This window comes from Salmo trutta, chromosome 12 (assembly GCF_901001165.1).
Source record: "Salmo trutta chromosome 12, fSalTru1.1, whole genome shotgun sequence".
Classification (NCBI taxonomy): Eukaryota; Metazoa; Chordata; class Actinopteri; order Salmoniformes; family Salmonidae; genus Salmo; species Salmo trutta.
Window position 1 is genome coordinate 61920426 of NC_042968.1, and position 16443 is coordinate 61936868.

General features: G+C 41.7%; 2 protein-coding genes across 4 annotated transcripts in view; both read right to left on the reverse strand.

Annotated features, from left to right (window-relative positions):
* Positions 1 to 636, reverse strand: part of pde8b (phosphodiesterase 8B) — a 78933-nt gene extending 78297 nt beyond the window's left edge. Inside the window, exon 1 of the mRNA XM_029769039.1 lies at positions 474 to 636. Within this exon, the coding sequence (XP_029624899.1) occupies positions 474 to 524 (51 nt within the window). The 5' untranslated portion in view covers positions 525 to 636. The remainder of the gene's footprint in view (positions 1 to 473) is intronic.
* A 223-nt stretch (positions 637 to 859) lies between these two features.
* Positions 860 to 14371, reverse strand: LOC115203939 (angiogenic factor with G patch and FHA domains 1). Of its 3 annotated transcripts, XM_029769042.1 has the most exons (16): positions 14264 to 14370; positions 14116 to 14177; positions 10370 to 10602; positions 10151 to 10250; positions 9787 to 10004; positions 9444 to 9578; positions 9167 to 9367; positions 7853 to 8270; positions 7546 to 7657; positions 4974 to 5025; positions 3015 to 3116; positions 2770 to 2941; positions 2511 to 2590; positions 2039 to 2166; positions 1709 to 1808; positions 860 to 1493 (listed from the first exon to the last, which is right to left on the reverse strand). In XM_029769042.1, the coding sequence occupies exons 3-16, from the start codon at positions 10592 to 10594 to the stop codon at positions 1278 to 1280; spliced, it is 2259 nt and encodes a 752-aa protein (XP_029624902.1). In that variant the 5' UTR covers positions 10595 to 10602; positions 14116 to 14177; positions 14264 to 14370; the 3' UTR covers positions 860 to 1277. The 3 variants fall into 3 exon arrangements, with proteins under 3 accessions (XP_029624902.1, XP_029624901.1, XP_029624900.1); XM_029769041.1 differs by having other exon boundaries at positions 7546 to 7654; positions 14116 to 14371; XM_029769040.1 differs by having other exon boundaries at positions 14116 to 14371.
* Positions 14372 to 16443: the final 2072 nt, after the last annotated feature.

Here is a 16443-nt window from a genome sequence, read left to right on the forward strand (position 1 = left end):
AATGATGCATATGGTGGCAGTTTACAGAGTCATTTAGCAGACGCTCTTATCCAGAACGACTAACCGGAGCAATCATGTTGAAGTGCCTTGCTCAAGGACACCAACAGATTGTTCACCTATTCGGCTCGGGGATTGGAACCAGCGCCCATACGGTTACTGGCCCAACGCTCTAAGCTACCTGCTGCTACCTATAGTAAAATAAATTACCGTTCATAATTAAAACAGTACACATTGAAATTCACCAAACGTATTTATAGGTCAATTCCGCAACGTTTCTTATCAAAAGCCATTCGTGGCAAACCTTTATAAAATTCCACAGCATAACTGATGGGTTGAATAAAAATAACATAATCAAGTTGGCCTGCACCTCTATCCATACACGTATTTTCCCTGTACGTTTTCTGGATTACAACTCAAGCGCAAGAGAGACCTTGTTTTCTATTCATCAGTATTAACGGTTTACAGTTGCCTACCTTTTGCGGTCCATTGAACAATTCACTTCCTTCTGTCGAAGTCCGACTCATGTCTTGAACCAGGGTTAGGTCCTTTACGAGTGGTAAAACGTTGGGATGAATAATTCCTGTCTAGAAACGCGCGAAGCTGCATCCGCGGTTCTCGGTCGTGCTGTCCATCGAGTTAACGGATGGATGGCGGAGGACCCGAGAAATTGGCCTTCATAAAGACGGTTATAACTTCTGAGAAACTTTTTCGGCTCTGCTTCAGGCGGGCAACAGGAGTCCATCCGTGCAGTCCTAATGCCAGCGGGTTTTACGTGGGTGCTTGTTATTGCCATGGAAAAGTACATGTACAGGTAACTAACTTATTTATTCAAGTAAAATACAGGCCTACAACAATGACATCTCTTGTACTGCAGGCAAAATCAAAGCAACATTTATTAGGCATGATTGTACAGTTGATAGATTCCACAGGCAGCCCACAAACAAACAGTTTCTTTACAAGGAGGTTCAATAGCATCTTAATTTTTTACAATTTAAAATACAATACCCAATTCTGCTTCAGCCCTTAGCCCATTCATGACACAGCACAGTTCTAAAGGGACTGGAAATATGGAGATATCCCACTTTAGTGCAAGTTGGAATAACATCTAAGTGAGTACCAGCACCATTCTCATTCCACTCCATCCTCATTCCAAGAAGTGGATTCAGTCAGTAAATATATTGGAACTAGGCCACCCTGTGTGTCTAGTCAACTACTCACTTCTCCATGGCCTTTCTGAGATACAGACTAGAACTGTTGAGAAACATTGGCCTAGGATGTCATTCAGTCACTTCTCCTTTAACCCAGGGTTTGGTCACCGGGCCCTGCTCCTTCTTGACGGTGGGTGTATCTGGCTGGCAGGTGTCATTAAACCTCTCTCTGGCCTTCTCCCAGTTCCTCTGGGTCTTGTTCTTGCTCAGAGACCCAGCCTCGTCCACCGACACAGCAGCTCCCGCCCCAAGACCTGACTGGGACTTCCGGATCTTCAGCTGGATCTATGGGAAAACCGGAATAGTGGGGAAAAATCTGATCAGATGTGTGAGCAAAGTGGGAAAGAACTGGGATGAAACCAGACAAATGAACTAGAGGATATTGGTCTGAGGTTTGGTCAATTTAAATATAGCAACTTATGAATTCCTAGTTAAAATAGGAAAAATCCCTTCTCTGAAAACAGGAAAATCCTAATAGAAAGGGAAAATGTTAAGATTACCGGGTCTTTCATTCCGGCTCCATCTTTGCCCAGGCCTTCTCCTTTCTTCCAGCCCATCTTCTCCAGCATCTTCCTTCCCTTGTTGACTTCACTGATCTCACTGGACCAGGAGGGAAACAGGGGCACATTGCAACGACTCAGAGTCAACCTCATAACTAGTAATTACCACATCCTGGTCTTTCTACTTGCGCGCGCACACACACACACACACACACACACACACACACACACACACACACACACACACACACACACACACACACACACACACACACACACACACACACACACACTCTTGCCATCAACTGAACCAATCAGATTACCACGTACACGTGAACGGAGGCGGGTGCGTCGTCACGTTGGAAGGCTCCCTCGCTGCCCACAGTCTGACGACGAGACTCGGCCCTGTCAACATACCTGGGGTTCCTCAGGGCTTTGGTCTCCTCATACTCAGTGCTCTGTTGGGACAGAGGGAGACACTTACTAAACACAGTTATATCATACTAACTGCTGTTAGTGACAAGGAAAGAAGGTTAATAAGCTATGGGACTGCTCAGTCTCTTGCAACGTACATGTCAACAAGATGTGAGACGAGCAAAAGCAGAACAGTTTAATTGGACGAAAACCTCTGTCAGATAACATCTTTGTACTGTATACGCAGAGAAGGCAGGGCAGGATCTGATTGGCAAGGACATTTTCAACAAAGGATTACCAATGGGAATTATTCATCACTGATTAACATAACAGCAGAAGGGGATAACAGAATGAAGTTGTAGTGGTGGTGGATGAACCAGTCACTTACCTTCAGGCCATATTTGACCTTCATCTGTTTCAGTTCTTTCTGTCTGAGCAGCTCCTTGTCCTCTTTGGTTGGAGCTGGACCTGAGGAACGACACACCGGAAAGTTATAAACTGGGCTTTAGCATTAGTTACGCTAATAATCATGCAGTGTGGGGCACGGATAGCTATGTATGTGAGCATCGCATCAGGCTTATACAGACAACATACAGAGATGGATGCAACACATTTATTTACGCAAATTCATCAGCTGTGTTCTGCACCTGTTTGTACTGGCTGGTTTCTCTGGTGTTTGCCGAGGTGAGCCATGACCTGTCCAGGTTCACAGCCGTCACAGGTGTCTGTCCCAGAGTGGATGTGGAAGGACAGAACAGTCTCTCCCATCTTCACTTCATCCCCATGGGTCAGAGGGCAAGGGTCACACTTAGCTTTGGGCTGAGGGCAGTGAAAACAATACTGTTACTACCTCACTTTCCAACCAAGGTGTGTGTGTGTGTGTCTGACCCACCTGTAGGATTCGGTTGCCATTGAGGACAGTTCCGTTCTGGCTTCCCTGGTCCACTAGCATGTAGCACTGTTGGTCGTGGTCAAAGTACACCTCTGCATGAAACTGGGATTGAAATTAAAAAAAAAGTTGACACCTACTCATTCCAGGATTTTTTACATTTTTTACTATTTTCCACATTGTAGAATAATAGTGAAGATATCAAAACAATGAAATAACACATCATCATGTAGTAACCAAAAAAGTGTAAAAAAAAAAAGAAAAAAGAAGATTATTCAAAGTGGCCACCTTTTGCCTTGACAGCTTTGCACACTCTTGGCATTCTCTCAACCCACTTCATGAGGTAGTCACCTGGAATGCATTTCAATTAACAGGTGTGCCTTGTTAAAAGTTATTTTGTGGAATTTATTTCCTTCTCAACACGTTTGAGCCAATCAGTTGTGTTGTGACAAGGTAGGGTTGGTATACAGAAGATAGCCCTATTTGGTAAAAGTCCAAGTCCATATTATGGCAAGAACAGCTCAAATAAGCAACGCGAAATGACAGTCCATCATTACTTTAAGACATGAAGGTCAGTCAATGCAGAACATTTGAAGAACTTTGAACGTTTCTTCAAGTGCAGTCGCAAAAACCATCAAGCGCTACGATGAAACTGGATCTCATCAGGACCGCCACAGGAAAGGAAGACCCAGAGTTACCTCTGCTGTAGTGGATAAGTTCATTAGAGTTACCAGCCTCAGATTGCAGCCCAAATAAATGCTTCAGAGTTCAAGTCAACATCAACTGTTCAGAGGAGACTGCGTGAATCAGGCCTGCATGGTCAAATTGCTGCAAAGAAACCACTACTAAAGGATACGACTTGCATGGGCAAAGAACCTCGAACAATGGACATTAGACCGGTGGAAATCTGTCCTTTGGTCTGATGAGTCCAAATTTTAGATTTTTGGTAGGTGAACGGTTGATAGGTAAACGGATGATCTCCGCATGTGTGGTTCCCACCGTGAAGCATGGAGGAGGAGGTTTGATGGTGCTTTGCTGGTGACACGGTTGGTGACTTATTCAGAATTCAAGGCACATTTAACCAGCATGGCTACCACAACATTCTGCAGCGATATGGCATCCCATCTGGTTTGCACTTAGTGGGACTACCATTTGTTTTTCAACAGGACAATGACCCAAAACATACCTCTAGGCTGTGTAAGCGCTATTTGACCAAGGAGAATGATGGAGTGCTGCATCAGATGATCTGGCCTCCACAATCGGGTGGCGCAGCGGTCTAAGGCACTGCATCTCAGTGCTAGAGGCGTCACTACAGACCCTGGTTCGAACCCAGGCTGTATAAACAACCTGCTGTGATCGGGAGTCCCCTAGGGCGGCGCACAATTGGCCCAGGGTCATCCGGGTTAGGGAAGGGTTTGGCCTGGTCATTGTAAAATAAGAATTTGTTCTTAACTGACATGGCTAGTTAAATAAAGGTTAATTGAAATACAATTTTTCTTTTATGATTATATATATATATTTTTTTAAATACTTCGACCTCAACCCAAATGACATGGTTTGGGTTGACATGGACTGCAGAGTGAAGGAAAAGCAGCCAACAAGTGCTCAGCATATGTGGGAACTCCTTCAAGATTGGTTTGAAAAGCATTCCTCATGAAGCTGGTTGAGAGAATGCCAAGAGTGTGCAAAGGGTGGCTACTTTGAAGAATCTCAAATATAAAATATATTTAGATTTGTTTAACACTTTTCTGGTTACTACATGATTCCATGTGTGTTATTTCATAGTTTTGATGTCTTCACTACTTTTATACAATGTAGAAAAAGCCTGAGTAGGTGTCCAAATGTTTGACTGGTACTGTATATAGAACTCATCAATACCATTCACATCTAATTTGAAGCCCTGCAGATTTCCTGTAATGCATGTAACAGAATCAAACAAATCAATGAAATATGTTGTCATACCTTACTGACTCCCATTTCAGATAATCTGATGGCATGGTTCATATCCTTTTCCCTGAAAATATAGAATTATGTTAAAACAGTACTTCAAAATGCCACAGGTAGTTCCAACTTCAATTTCAGAAGTGTTATTCTGAGCTCTCATCTCCCCCTTGTGATGAAATCGATGAACTGACCACTCATGGGCCTATTCAATAGAGGTCGACCGATTTATGATTTTTCAACGCCGATACCGATTATTGGAGGACCAAAAAAGCCGCTACCGATTAATCGGCCGATTATTATTATTATTCTTTTTTTGTTGTTGATATATATAGATAGATAGATAGATACACACACCTCTGAAGTGACAACGATACTGAAGAGTCTGCTTAGGAGACAAATACTCTCAACTGTTTGAATAATAAAAATAGAGTTTAAGTTACCTGTGATGAATGCTGAAAACAAAAACTGTAATTTCTATATGCAGGAAATCCTATTTTAATAATGGGCATGGTAAGAATTGACTACCAAAGTGCGAGTCATAATTCCCATGACACCTTCTAGCAAAACCTGAAAAGCGGTTCCTTCATTTATTCCATAGGATATTTTTAGATTAACTTAAATTAAGGTTTGTGTTTGGTTTAGGCTTACACCACCTTACCAATTTTATAACTGTGTAGATATCCATAGGATATAACTCTGATCAATATAAGCAAAGATACATTTTTTTGTAGAGTGGATTTATGAAAATATGTTGACAAACGTTACCTAGTGAGATTTACACGGGTATCAAAACGCCGAGGCGGTTTAAGCACAAAACACAGACCTTATTTGAAGTAGATCAAGACATTCTCTATGGAAGACATGAACGGTAAAATAACGAAGGAACCCCTTTCAAGTTCAGCCGCAAGTTATTACAGGAATTATGACGCGTTGACTATTTCTCTCTAAACCATATACCTTTGACTATTACGAGCCTACTGCTGCCTACCACCGCTCAGTCAGACTGCTCTATCAAATATCAAATCATAGACTTAACTATAATATAATAAACCTTAGGTCATTAATATGGTCAAATCCGGAAACTATCATCTCGAAAACATTATTCTTTCAGTGACATACGGAACCGTTCCGTATTGTATCTAACGGGTGGCATCCATAAGTCTAAATATTCCTGTTACATCGCACAACCTACAATGTTATTTCATAGTTCTGTAAAATTCTGGCAAATTAGTTCGCAACGAGCCAGATTCTGTATACCCTGATTCTGCGTGCAACGAATGCAAGAGAACTGACACAATTTCACCTGGTTAATATTGCCTGCTAACCTGGATTTCTTTTAGCTAAATATGCAGGTTTAAAAATATATACTTCTGTGTATTGATTTTAAGAAAGGCATTGATGTTTATGGTTAGGTACAGTCGTGCAACGATTGTGCTTTTTTTCCGCAAATGCGCTTTTGTTAAATCATCCCTGTTTGGCAAAGTCTGATGTCTTTGTTAGGAAGAAATTGTCTTCACAGTTCGCAACAAGCCAGGCGGCCCAAACTGCTGCATATACCCTGACTCTGTTTGCAAGAGAAGTGACACATTTTCCCTAGTTAAAATAAATTCATGTTAGCAGGCAATATTAATTGATTTTAAGAAAGACATTGACGTTTATGGTTAGGTACACGTCGGAGCAAAGACAGTCCTTTTTCGCGAATGCGCACCACATCGATTATATGCAAAGCAGGGCAGGCTAGATAAACTAGTAATATCATCAACCATGTGTAGTTAACTAGTGTTTATGATTGACTGATTGTTTTTTATAAGATAAGTTTAATGCTAGCTAGCAACTTACCATGGCAACGTAAAGCAGGTGGTTAGAGCGTTGGGCTAGTTAACGTAAGGTTGCATCCCCAAGCTGACAAGGTAAAAATCTGTCGTTCTGCCCCTAAACAAGGCAGTTAACCCATATATATATATATATATATATATATATATATATATATATATATATATATATATATATATATAATAAAAATCGGCGGGCAAAAATACCGATTGTTATGAAATCTTGAAATCGGCCCTAATTAATCGGCCATTCCGATTAATCGGTCGACCTCTACTATTCAATCAAAAGAATTGGGAGAATCCTAACTGGTTTTGTTTGCCTCCTCTTCTCCATCCTCGCCTCTTTTTAAAAAAGGTCAAAGGTAATCGAGGAACGTAGGAAACTCATTGGTAAAATGAGACTCCTTCTCCACTCGCGGGCCATCAGGCAACTTACGTTTACAGTGGTGGAATCTCAAACTAAGTGTAAAGTGATAAAAACTTTTAGATTAAAGGATAAGTGGCATATCGTTTTTAAAATGTGTGCATGCTTTTCTCCCTCGAGAAAACAGCCGATTCAAAGTGGGTGTGTCGTATTTTAAAACACTATCCCCTGTCAAAGTAGGTCATCGAGGAGCGGATCAGACTCCTTCGTGCGCCTACTAACGAATTGACACTCTCCTCGACCACTTAACAGTTTCTGTGTCACGGAGGAGTTGAGGAGAGGACAGACTTTTTCCCAATTGAGAATCTCCCAGAGACTGTAGTGCTGTACTGACCTGCCAATGGTGGCTGGAGCGTCAGCTGTGATGATGAAGAGTGTTCCTGTCTGTAACACAGGAGATCTGACCACTGTCACCCTCACACAGGGCGGCCACACCTCATCAGCTACTAGGGACAGAACGTGCACACAATATCACATACCCATGACAATTATACTGAGCAAGATTTTAACTGCAGGAAACATTGAGGAAGACCGATGAACAAATATCAGGTGGTGTTAGACTTTTAACACAAAGTGAAAGCTATACAGTGAGAAAAGTTGACAGACTGAATAACGCTAAACGGTGTCCCTCCTCTCCTCACCTTCCTGACTCTCCATCTCTGACTCTGAGCTGTCTCTGGTGGGAGGAGGGGGGGAAGAGGAGGAGGAAGAGGTAGACTTCCATTCTCCCTCCGACTCGGTGATCTCCCCCTCCTCAGGCTCGCTGTTCCCACGCAAGCCATCACTCCGCGACGCAGCTGCCTCCTCGCTTCCCCGTCTGTCCGACTTAGCCTTCTTCCTCCTCAAGCTGCTCGCATCATCAGAGCGCGACCAGACGCTCCTCGTCTTCCTCTTCAGCGAGCGTTCGGCACTCTTCGCCCGGCGAGTCTTTGAAGAGCTTTTCTTCTGTGGAGGAGTGTCTGGAGTGACAGACCGCCCCCTCTGCCTGCGCGAGGCCACTCCCCTCTTGGGGATTCGCCGCTCGATCCACTCCTCAAACTCGAGCTCCTTTACAAGGCCCTGTGAGCAGACATGCAACCAATCAGAAGGGAGGATTCACCAGAAGCATCTCCAGAGAACTAAATTGGTGGACACAAGAGGCTTTCTAAGAAATTGGACAGTGGGCTCCGCATCGGAACCTCCCTGCATTGTTTAGAGATCATTTTTGGATATATGGTTCTCCGTTTTCAAAGACAGTGGGCCTATACTGCATTCACAGTCAATTCATTGACTCAAGCTGCAACACAATGAAAGTGATCCTCAAAAACATCCTCTTGACCAGACCAAGCAGCCACATCCCTGAGCTCTGAAACAAAACCCTTTTGTTGCACTAGAGCGGTGTAGCTATACATCATGTTTGCATGGGGTCTTTCTGCTATTAAAGAACAGTTTGATGTGAGGAGTGTAAATAGTGTATCTCTACGAGAAACTGAGTTCCAGAAATAGGAAATCTTCCATGTTAGTCAGTGAGTTAGTCACGTCTTCTACCTACGACCAGAGGAATAGCATTCAGTCAACTAAATGGCAGCGAGCAATAGCTAAAACTCTGTACCTGACGAAAATGTAGTAGACTCTGCAGGATAAATAACCAAGGCTATAGCTGCAGAAATTCTAAAACCACTCCTGCAAATTTTTGAAAACAGACCACATAGATCAGAGTTGAAATTAATCTGAAAGAAGTCCATTACAATCACTAAACTTCTGAAAGTGAGATGCCTCAGGAGCCTCATGTCTCAGGTCAGCCAATGAGCACAAATCAAAAACAGTAGGGATAACAGTTTTACACAACAATGAGAAATATGTAGCTAGTTAAAACAATTACCCCTTCTTAATTATTACTTAAAAATAACATAAATCCAGAACTTGCTGTAATTCTCCTGTAGCGCTTCTGCTTTATCTCTAGTATAGTCACCTACCTTATCATCCTGACGAGAGGCTTTCTCTGGAACTTTCTTCCACTTCCTGCCTTTCTTGTCCAGGCTCCTTTTCTCCTGGCTGGTCTCTGAGACAGGGTGTACAGTAGGGACCTCTATCCTGGAGTGGAACTGGTACTTGCCACTCTCTGCATCGTAGTAGTAGTACATCCCTGTGTTGTTATCATAGTACAACTGACTGGCCTAGGTGAGGGAGAAAGTGACGCAATTAAAAAGACTGTTACATAATGGCAAAGTAATGGCGTGTGTGGTTTAGTACCGAGTCGTAGTAGAAGCCAGTGCTGTGGTCGTAGTACATCCCGGTGGTCTCATCAAACACAAAGCCAGTCTGTGTCATGGCCTGCTCAGCAGTGGCTCTCAGCATGTCAGCTATAGAGCCTGCATCCACCTCTTGCTGGAACAAACAAGTAAAGAAAGTTAAGTTCCCAACCCGTTTTTGCACTGTCATCAACCTAAAACCTTTATTTCTTGTGCTCCAACAAATAGATTGTGGTCCTTTATTAGGGAAATGAGCGCATTAAATAAAGATTATTTTGGAAGACAAGAGACCTTACTGTAGTCAGTCAGAACAGAATGAGTGGAGGGACGGTATTCAAACGCACCTCTGGTTGACCAGCAGCTATACCACCATCTACAGACACCTCTGTAACCGTTGCCGTCTCTGTAATCATATATGTAGCCGTGTCATTGGTTGATTCTGCAGCTGTCATCTCTGAGGCATCAGTGGCTTCCTGCCCCTCTGCTATCACAATCCCCTCGCTGTCTGTTGCCACACCATCACCGTGGTAGTAGCCTCCTCCATAGTAGTAGTTGTAATAATCTGGAAATCACACAGACAAGGGTCAACGTATCTGTATATGTGAGCGGAGCAACATAAAAACCAACTAAATCAATCACAAACTGTTGGTCCTGGGAAATAATAATGTGTTCATTTTACAACCATCCAAACACAATATGATTGCTCACCAGTTTCTGACCAGGTATATTCTGCTGTCTGTGTCTCAGCTTCAGCTTTCTCTTTCGCCTTCGTCTTTCGTTCATGAATCTCTATACTCAGCCTGTCGACCTATTGTATCAAATCCCGGCAAAGAAAAAAAACGATAAGCGTCACTTGTAAATTCGCTCATTTGTGCATTTCAGAGACTTGTTCAATGATGGCTAGATTGTTCTTGGCAGCTAGCCTACCTGTTTCCTCAAGTCTTCGTTGTAGCCTTCTGTGTTCTTCTGAAGCCTCTCAGACTTGCTCAGTTGTTTCTGTAATGTGGTCAGTTGTTTCTGTAATGTAGTCAGTTCTTTTCTGCAGCTTTTCAGTTGTTTCTGTAGCGACTCTACTTTCTGGCGAAGCTCAGCCACCTCGGACTCCGACGACCCATCCTCTCCTCCACTCGCCTCCTCTCCATTTGTCGCCATACTCCCAGCTGGAATTGACACACAGGGCCCCAACATGTAAAGTGAATGTTGATTTTTTTATTTTTATCATTTGAATTGACCTGACCATGCGCAAAACCATGTACGCATGCTTTAGGTGTGAGCGCCACACACTGACCTGGGGTGTAGGGTAAGTATACCTATAAGCCCAACAAAATCTAAGTTTAGACATTTCTATAATATAGTGCCCTAATTTTTGTAAGAAAGGTGGAGATAAAATGAAAGATTAATCTCTCGTGATTTTTTTATGACTTTACCTCCAAAATGTTTTAATAAGATATTTAAAAACTTGATAAAACAAGTGAAAAGTCCAGACTGGGCTTAATGGGTACCGAGTGTATCTTTTAAGCCCAGCGGGGATCCCAAATAAGCCCACCTCTAAAATAATCCATTTGAATTATATCAATCACCCCAAAAGGTATTACAAATAAACTGATCCATACTATTCATCATGAAAGTAGCATTCATAACAGGGGTGTGTCCAATAGTATCCACAGACATCAAATATGGACTTAGGCTTTTGTTCTTGCCAACCATACACACCTAATTCAACTTATCATAGACTTCAATCAAGACATGATTAGTTGAATCAGGTGTGTTATTGCTTGGTTAGAACACAACCCTGCACCCACACTGGCCCTCTGTCGATAAGATGCAATGCTCAGAAGACCATAACACACACAACGTTCAATAAATTATCTGAAAGCTGAATTACATTTTCTGTACTGCTATTCTTGTTAAGGAGTCCCAACTTGTCTTCCTTCATTCCATGAAGACAGTTTCAGATCTTCCTCTCTACTGTGTATTACAAAAGGTACAGGTGGTGGACCAAAAAATTGAAATCACCTGGATGAATGAAGGACAACAATATGACAATGCCCCCCACCCAAAACTGCATGAGTGGTCGCCCAATAGTCATCTTCTTGTTCGTCATTTGATTGCATTTTTTGTCGACCACTTGTAGGTCTTCTATCCCTGATATCCCTCAACCCTGGTCTTCTTCTTCTCTCTCTGCATCAATGACTACCTGTCCACTCAAAACGTCTTGAAGAGTGTAGAGAAGTTTCTAATCTTGGTAAAGGCACCATGGCTAGCTGCATAACTGTAGTTTTAAATCAACCAATCTGAACAAAAAACATTTATACTGAACAAAAATATAAACGCAACATGTAAAGTGTTGATCCCATGTTTCATGAGCTGAATTGATCATTTCAAGCCCTGCATGTCTCATGGAATGTAGGTTTACATTGAATACAAGAGGGAGTGTGCAGTTGGCATGCTGACTGCAGGAATGTCCACCAGAGCTGTTGCCAGAGAATTTAATGTTAATTTATTTGGCAGTACAGCCAACTGGCCTCACAACCGCAGACCATGTGTAACCACGCCAGCCCAGGACCTCCACATCCGGCTTCTTCACCTGCGGGATCGTCTGAGACGATCCACCTGGACAGCTGATGAAGCTGAGGTGTATTTCTGTTTGTAACAAAGCCCTTTTGTGGGGAAAAACTCATTCTAATTGGTTGGGCCTGGCTCCCCAGTGGGTGGGCCTATACCCTCCCAGGCCCACCCATGTCTGTGCCCCTGCCCAGTCATGTGAAATCTATAGATTAAATTGACTGATTTCCTTATATGAACTGTACCTCAGTAAAACTGTTGAAAATGTTGCATGTTGTGTTTATATTTTTGTTCAGTATATTTATGCTCATGTTCATTGAATATTTGGCATATCAACACACTATCTCCATGTGTTTGGGGCTTAATGCCACGTGGGCTTTAATAGGAGCATACTGGGTTTAATTGGAACAGTGATTTATGGTGAAAAATAATGACTAGCAAAGCCTACCGTAATTTCCGGACTATAAGCCGCAACTTTTTTCCCACGCTTTGAACCTCGCGGCTTAAACAATGACGCGGCTAATATATGGATTTTTCCGGCTCTCAAAATTTTTTCCGCCAAAAACACACATTCTGTGACGTGCTCAGTTTTTTGGCGGCATGAAGCTTTCATTAGACCACTGAAATTGCCGAACGGGTTAAGGTCAAACAACTTTTTTGTTTACTGTTTAGATTAAATCGAGCGCTCTCAAACTTCCCATGATTCTGATTACGGTAGTCATTTTGTCACCCTCATCATGGCAAAGACACAGAGAAATGCATATGATGCAGCTTTCAAGTTGAAGGCGATTGATCTGGCTGTTGGAAAAGGAAATAGAGCTGCTGCACGGGAGCTTGGTCTTAATGAGTCGATGATAAGACGTTGGAAACAGCAGCGTGAGGAATTGACTCAGCGCAAAAAGACAACTAAAGCTTACTGCTAATTTTTTATTTTTTGTTACAAGCCGTGTTTCGTTAAAGCCTATTTATTTTTGTTACAAGCCGTGTTTCGTTAAAGCCTGTGTAAAGTTAATTTGTTTCAATGTACCAGTAGGCACCTGCGGCTTATAGACATGTGCGGCTTATTTATGTTCAAAATATATATATATTTTTTTAATTCAGTGGGTGCGGCTTATATTCAGGTGCGCTCAATAGTCCGGAAATTACGGTAGTCATTAAATATTTGGAAACCAATGGTTTGGGGTATAAATGTACACTATAGACTACAATATTATGCAATGTTAGTATTGATCATCTTGAACAATATTTATTTATTGTAATTTACATTCTGTATTTACAAAAATGGCATCTATGTATAACAATGTAAGGTTCATTTCACAGTAAAATGAGGCAAAATGCATTAAATTATGTGAACGGTGAATGGCCAAAATCTATTACCTTATAGTTCACCAAGTTAGGTTGCTACTGTGTGAATGTGACATGCAGGCACAACTGACAACATTCATTATTTGTATTTGTATATAGCTAATAATGCACATAAAATACGCTATCATGTGCATATATCAGCACATGAATCTCTTAATTTGACATAAAATAGTATTACTTATCTGAGAAAGTACAAAAAAATATCTGGAAAATGTGTTAATCCAATGGTCGCCTCAACGTTTTTTTGCAATTCTGAAATTGGCCACTAGTGGGAACTTACACATAACTGTCAATAACTTCATAATAAAACAGGAGATTGGTTTAGAATTTTAAAAAAACGTATGGATATTTTTATTTTTATTTAAATGGAAGTGGGTTTACTATAATATGTATGTTTACCATAATCATTACGCCGATTCTGTTACAACATGTTTTGAAACTGTTTACTCCGAACGGAAACGCAAACAAGTGTTTCTATTCTATTTGACAAACTCAGGTAGGTAGGTCCCTCCCCGTTTCGTTCACAACGTTTGCTTCCGTTTGGTTAACGGGTTCCGTAATGAATATACGTATGCATTTCGAAAAGCCTGTTTAATCAATTGTTTCATGTATATATTTCGTCTCAAATGTCCAAGGACGAACCAAGTGGATAACCAGTAGAGTACAGTATAAATGAGTGTTTGAGCCTTCATTCATTGATATGGTTAAACTGCCTAGTTAGCTAGCTAGCTGTATGGTCTTACCGATTCGTTTGTATTCCTCGCTTGGACGCTCGCCCTCGTTTCTCTCCGCCGAGAATATCAACCTGAAAGTTGAACATAAACATCTTGTAACCACCCTGCATTGCTGACACATCCGACCACATGTTTTGTTGATAATAAAGAGAGTTACAATTGGTACAGTTGATGTTTTTACAATCCACTTCGACCATGGCCTCTATTTTTTTCTACGTATTACGTCACTCTTTCTTCTTCTACGGTACAACATCACACCGTTGGCTGAGGGCGCCACCTGTGGTTTGGAATTAGAATAGGCTAAATATTTGGAAATAACTGATCATATCTGGTTGAATAAAAAAACACAGGTATCTCAGAGCTGGCGGTGATACAGCTCAGGGCTGTATCACCGCCTGGTATGGCAACTGCTCCGCCCACAACCGTAAGGCTCTCCAGAGGGTAGTGAGGTCTGCACAACGCATCACCGGGGGCAAACTACCTGCCCTACAGGACACCTACACCACCCGATGTCACAGGAAGGCCAAAAAGATCATCAAGGACAACAACCACCCGAGCCACTGCCTGTTCACGCCGCTATCATCCAGAAGGCGAGGTCAGTACAGGTGCATCAAAGCTGGGACCAAGAGACTGAAAAACAGCTTCTATATCAAGGCCATCAGACTGTTAAACAGCCATCACTAACAATGAATGGCTGCTGGCAACATACTGACTCATCTCTAGCCACTTTAATAATTAAAAATTGGATGTAATAAATGTATCACTAGCCACTTTAAACAATGCCACTTTATATAATGTTTACATACCCTACATTGCTCATCTCATATGTATGTACTGTACTCTATACCATCTACTGCGTCTTGCCTATGCCACACGGCCATCGCTCATCCATATATTTTTATGTACATATTTTTATTCATTCCTTTACACTTGTGTGTATAAGGTAGTTGTTGTGAAATTGTTAGATTACTTGTTAGATATTACTGCATGGTTGGAACTAGAAGCACAAGTATTTCGCTACACTCGCATTAACATCTGCTAACCATGTGTATGTGACAATTTGATTTGATTTTGTTTAATTTGATTTAGACAGTAGAAATGTAAATACTCACCCGACTCAATGTACTTTTAATAAATACTTCCACATACAAACCAGCAGGGGTCATCACAAGTATTGATGTTGAGGTTATGATCGAATTTTGTGCAAGACTCTGCCAAGCTTTGTTTTCCAGCTTTTGACTGTTCCAAAATCCAAACATTAAGAAATACAACTGTTAAATGTTGTCTCCGGAGTGAAATCGAACCACTTCAACAAATCACACAAATGAAAAACAGGTGAGAAACTCCATTAACAGTGACACTCTTTCCTCTCTTTCTCAACACCTGTGTAGAACACGTTCCCTCTTTATTACTAGACCAAGTAGTGGCAGCAGCAGCATACTGCCTGGGCCCTAATGAAGAGTCACAGAGTCTTACACACACACACGCAGTGGCGGATTTAGGCATAGGCGACATGGGCAGCCGCCCAGGGCGGCATCTTGCCGGGGGCGGCATGGGGGCGCCCACACAAAATAATAAATAAATAATAATACTATATTCCGAATGGTGACATTTGCACGATCAGTTTTCTATCGCTGATTTGCACGTCACGTCAATTATATCATGTCACCGTGTGGGACTGTGGGTCAGTTAACCTTGTCGGAGTGGGCATCCCTGATTCTAGTTTGAGCTAGACAGGCTACTGCCTGAGAAGGTCTCCCACTCAGAAGTACGAGATGGGGAGGGGGGGCGGGGGTAGGTTGACCTCAGGTCTCCCCACTGGAAGTCAGAGGTAGGTGGAGCGGGGGAATCTATCAAACAGCGCACCTCTAACTTTGTACCGTACTAATGGAATTAGTAATGCAATTATTTGTGCAATTTAGTTTGTGTGTTTCTTGTTTGAAGTGCAATAGTGTAATAATCAGGTTCTCGTCTTTATATGGTAATAATGTAATAATTCCATTCTCTTTTTTATTTGTATTTATATATTACAATTTATTTCTATTTGTCTTTGTTACTTCTTTTTTTATATTTATGACTCTTAATTTTTGTATTTATATTTATATAGTTTTAAATGTTATTATTATTTATTTGTGTTGTTCTAATTGTCTGAATAAAAATGACAGTTTGTGCGGAATGGTGCTTTTTTTGTTTGTTGGGGGGGGGGGGGTCGCCAAGAGTGCCATACAAACTAGAACCGCCACTGCACACATGCAAATTAATAAAGAGATTGTAATGTAAAAGGGAGTTACAGGGGAGAGCTGAAGAGGGATGTGACTTCCTGTTACTCACTGAGAG